Genomic DNA, 5,224 nt, shown 5'->3' with positions numbered 1-5,224 from the left:
TTGCCATAGAAGAAGCTTCATTAAGTTTAAGGGAACTCATCAAGAAGGAAACATGACAATGCAAGTTAATGGTTAATAAAGATATCTTTCAAAATATAATTATCGGGTTTAAGTGATCAAACCCAACGTTTTTTATACGAAACATAAAAACATATATGCAAAATTTTACTAAAATTATAATAATTAATACTATAAACTTATAATTTCATAAATATAAACCTGCAAATTGAATTCATCAAATTGATATCTTGGATCCACCTAAAAACATCACTCTAGGGTTCCTTCGCATACAATGCACGTCGGGCTCCTTCACATACAATGCACGTCGTGAGCTTTAGGGTTTTAACATTGACGCAACCTTTAAATGGTGAAGCATCACTTAGTAAAGTGAAATCCCATTGAGTCCTTTTTTGTTTTTGGTTTCCTTCTAGAAAAAGAATTTCTCATAGCATACTAATTACCATTTTTATTATACTTGTTTGGATGTAATTTGTCACCTATTATTTCATAATGTATTTTATTGATGAATATAATGTTCGGATTAACTATGTGTTTCACAACTTACAATATTACAAATAAAAGAGTATGGTATGCGATAAAATTATTTATTATAAGAGACAAGGTAAAAGGGCAAGATGAAGGGGAAGTAAAGTAATGATACGATCACACTAAATCAGTAGTTACACAATATATTTAAAAATATGATAATAAAATTTAAGTAAATTAACCATCAAAACAAACATTGTATTTTTAAAAACAACATTGAGATTACTATACTATACTTCATCCCAATTAGATATTGCTTCAAAACAGGAAGCGCCGCCGGGGGGGGGGGGGGGGGGAATTATTATAAAATGTGATCAAATGAGTTGAACTTTATGCTATAATTTGGTAGACTATCCCATGTTGATTCTCCTTTTGACAGTGAGAGCACCTACAGTCAAGTCAAATACAGACTAAAAATTTAAAGTATATGAATTTTTATAATAACTTAAAAATCAATATTACTATTCTAATTAAATTTGCAATTAAATATTTATAGTCCTCCATTACCTTTAACACATCAAGCTTTTGCTACGAGATTTTACATCTCTCACACTTAGATTGCATAGCTAGAAAAGCGAAAGGGGATTGATCTAAACCTTTTTCATTGGAATATCACATTATATGTACAAGAATAAAATATTGTGTATGTATATATAGTAAATGATGTACCTGTCAGTGAAAATGTTATCGCTGCTCCTTGTTGTGATTCCGTTAGAACTCCCTACAAAGTTTGTCATAGTGTAAGTAGGAAGGGCATCAAGAACACTAGCGATGATTGAAAGAAAACTTATGCCTCTACTCGGGCCAATATTATACTAGAGAACATGCATTACACTTAAAATGCAAATGTAAAATGTACTAAATATAATAGGGGGAGAGAAAAAATCTTACCCATAAACTCGGCAGCCAAGCGACATTTGTTTGGAGAACTCGAAGGTTTGGACACAAAATACGAGATTTTGTGGTTGAAAACACACAATCTTCCAACGCCAACTTATTCAGGCTTTCTGAAATTAGGCAAAAACTCTGTTCTTGCATATGAATAATCTCTAATAACTTGAGTTTTTGGTGATGAATGCTCACATCGGTCGACATGAAGGAACAATGACGAAGGGTCAATTTCTCCAACTCCTTGCAATTTTTGAGGATTTCAACTAGGGTATTATCGCCCAATATGCAACCTCCGAGTTTTAGGGTCTTAATATTGACACAACCTTTAAAAGGTAAACCATTTTTTAGAACATATTCATTTAACTCTACAAATTGAAGAAATCTCCCTTTGAATATGCTTCCTTTTGGTATAATGAATTTATGAATAATACGCTCTCCCAATTTCGATACGCGAAACCACCTGATAAAATTACTGCAAGTAATTTTATCACATGAAAGTGCAATCCCTTTTAGTTTTTTCTCATTTTTCAAAAAATCAATCCATCGGAGCATGTAATCGGAGTGCAGGTGAAAAAAATCAACACTAAAAGAGAGTGATGAAATAATCTTGTCAGCAATGGCTAGACTTCTAGCACGGTGATTGTTGATTTGGTATAGATCCAAATACAATCGAGACAGTGATTTCCAAAGGAATCTCCAGCGTTTGGAATATACGCTAGTTGCTACAGCTTCTTTAGTTGGAAGAAATGAGATGATTGAGTGTAAAAGTTCATCTGGAAGTTTGCTAATCAAGTCTGGAGCTTCGTTTTCTCCATCAACGGTGATATCGTTAAGCTTTTGACGTTTCCCCTTTTGCATTTTGAAAGAATGGTAGGCTAGGAAGACTAAATCAAGACAACTCTAAGCACTTTTATAATGTATTAGTAAAACAAAAAAATATTCTTAAGTATTTGTTTTTAGGCTAAAATAAGTATAATAATAAATTTAAGATCAGATTGTAATAACTTTTCTTAAAATATTTGTTTGACCAGATATTTTGAATTATAATTTAAAATTGACTTTAAAAGAATTTCAAATTTAAAAAGTTGGTCTATGTTTTTAGACAATTCACTTTACTCACAAAAGTTTTTTCTTTCTTTTCAAATGCTCCCTCTATCCACTTTTACTATCTTATATTAATATGAAAATAAGTGTAACTTACAATACTTTTCATGTACAAAGTTTTTAAATTTTTAAAATATAATTTTAAAATATTATGTTAATCTGATCTAACTTAACTTTAAAGATTAGTCAAATTGACTTTCAAAAAACAAGCATGACAACTCAGGGGAGTATAAAGAGGTATAAGAATGACTTATGTCGATTTTTCTACTATCACCCCGAAAAATCAAACTCCACCTTATGTAAAATTAGCAAAGTACAATAAACCTCTTGAAAAATCCTAATGCAATCGGTGTATATAAGCTGAGCTTATATACTCAATGAAGGACAACATATTCTCTAATAATATGAAATAACTTCACATATTCGAAACCTCAACTTGAAAATAAAAAAATCGAATAGAGATAATTTGTCTAAATGACAACCTTGGTGGATATATAGGGTTATCCGCCGGTGGAAGGTATACGTAACTCGAGGTTGACCTGAAGATTTGGACAATGAATATGAGATACTTTAGATGAATATAAAAAATCTCGCAACACCAACTTAACTAGGGTTTCACAAAATAGGTAAAATTTGCATACATGCATATGACGAATCTCTAATAACTTGAGTTCTTTGTCACGAATCTTCAAATTCTTGTGACCAACCACTTGTTAGAACCACAAAGACTCAAATTCTTCAATAACTCACAATTATCGAGGACGTTGATTAGGGTTTCTTCGTTTACACTGGACATGATGAGTTTTAGGGTTTTCACATTGACGCAACCTTTAAAGGGTGTGACACATTCTCTCAATACGTATTCTCTTAATTCCACCACACAAAGAAATCTTGTCTTGAATGCGTTCATTGGTATAAATATGCTTCTTACAACAACCTTTTTGCACCGATGAACATGAACAATCCACCTTTCAAACAACACTTTGAACTATTTCTATCGCAAGAAAGTGAAATTTCCTCGAGTTTTTTTTTTCTCATATTTCAAGAATTCAATTCATCATAGCATGTCAACGTCCCAATATTGTGGGTGGTGATGCAAGTGAAAATTCTTGACTTATCCAATTTGTGACAAAAGAACATGTCCACAATGGACTTCTAATTTCTCAATACGCGGTATTCCAAAGTACCATGGACATAGTTCTTCTCCTCTATGATCATTTTTTAATACCGATGAGCCACTACAACAAATTATTTTTTTTGCGGTAATAATAAATATAAATATTTATAATTAATACTCTATATTAATATCGTTAATTTAGTGACTATGAATATAATGACATTAATTCAATTGCCGCTAAATATTTTTGTGATAATAAATATTATCACTAAATATCTCTTTTGTTGTAGTGAGCCTGAGCCCAAACCCAAACCCAAGCCCAAATCCATTTCGTAATGTTTAATTCGATAATAGCATATTAGTACTCTTTTATATATTTTCCAAGTTACTTATCAAACTTGATGTGAAATTTATTTATTGTAATAATTTATTAAACTTAACCCAATCGAAAATGTAAAAAATCTATATACTGACAATACACGTAAGTTAAACACTTTCACGAATGTGGAATTCATTAAGTTTAAGGGAACACATCAAGAAGGAAAAATGACAAGTTAATGATTAATAAAGATATCTTTCAAAATATAATTATCGGGTTCAAGTGAACCCAATGTTTTTTATACGAAACATAAAAATATATATGCAAAATTACTAAAATTATAATAAATTATAGATTATAAACTTATAATTCCATAAATATAAACCTGCAAATTGAATTCATCAAATTGATATCTTGGATCCACCTATATATGTTACATGAGCATATGATCGATACATGAATCGATCTAGCCACGTGTTACAAGCACAAAGGGTCAAATTCTCCAACAACGTGCAATTATCGAAGACGTCAATTAGGGTTCCTTCACATACAATGACATTGGGTTCCTTTGCATATAATGCACGTCGTGAGCTTTAGGGTTTTAACATTGACACAACCTTTAAATGGTGAAGCATTACTTAGTAAAGTGAAATCCCATCGAGTTCTTTTTTGTTTTTGGTTTCCTTCTAGGAAAAGAACTTCTCATAGCAAACTAATTGCCATTTTTATTATAACTTGTTTGGATGTAATTTGTTACCTGTTATTTTCTAATGTATTTTATTGATGAATATAATGTTTGGATTAACTATGTATTTCACATCATTAAGCTTACAATATTACAAAGAAAAAAAAGTATGGTATGGGATACAATTATTTTTATAAGAGGCAGGGTAAAAGGGCAAGATGAGGGGGAAAGTAAAGTAATGACACAATCACACTAAATCAGTCGTTACACAATAACATATTTAAAAATATGATAATAAAATTCAAGTAAATTAACAATCAAAAGAAACATTGTATTTAAAAAAAAAACAATATTGGGATTACTATACTATACTTCATCCCAATTAGATATTGCTTCATAACAAAAGGAGGGTTTGTTGGGGGGGGGGGGGGGGGGATCTTAGTACAAAATATGATCAAATGAGTTGAGCTTTATGCTGAAGTTTGCTGGACTATCCCATGTGAATTCTCCTTTTAAGAGTGGCAGTACCTACAATCAAATACAGATTAAAAATTTAAAGTGT

At 31.0% G+C, this 5,224-nt stretch overlaps 1 protein-coding gene across 1 annotated transcript; it reads right to left on the bottom strand.

Annotated features, from left to right (window-relative positions):
• Positions 1-896: 896 nt before the first annotated feature.
• On the bottom strand, positions 897-2,295 carry LOC125819443 (F-box protein At1g80960-like). The gene is made up of 3 exons (XM_049498874.1): positions 1,438-2,295; positions 1,216-1,267; positions 897-934 (listed from the first exon to the last, which is right to left on the bottom strand). Exons 1-3 carry the CDS (start codon positions 2,293-2,295, stop codon positions 897-899), a joined length of 948 nt encoding a protein of 315 aa, XP_049354831.1.
• Between the last annotated feature and the right edge of the window lie 2,929 nt (positions 2,296-5,224).

The sequence above is a fragment of the Solanum verrucosum genome, unplaced genomic scaffold (assembly GCF_900185275.1).
Source record: "Solanum verrucosum unplaced genomic scaffold, falcon-dt-bn FXZP01000255.1, whole genome shotgun sequence".
NCBI classification, from domain to species: Eukaryota; Viridiplantae; Streptophyta; class Magnoliopsida; order Solanales; family Solanaceae; genus Solanum; species Solanum verrucosum.
Note: the sequence above shows the minus strand (reverse complement) of the source record. Positions and strands in the feature narration are given on the sequence as shown.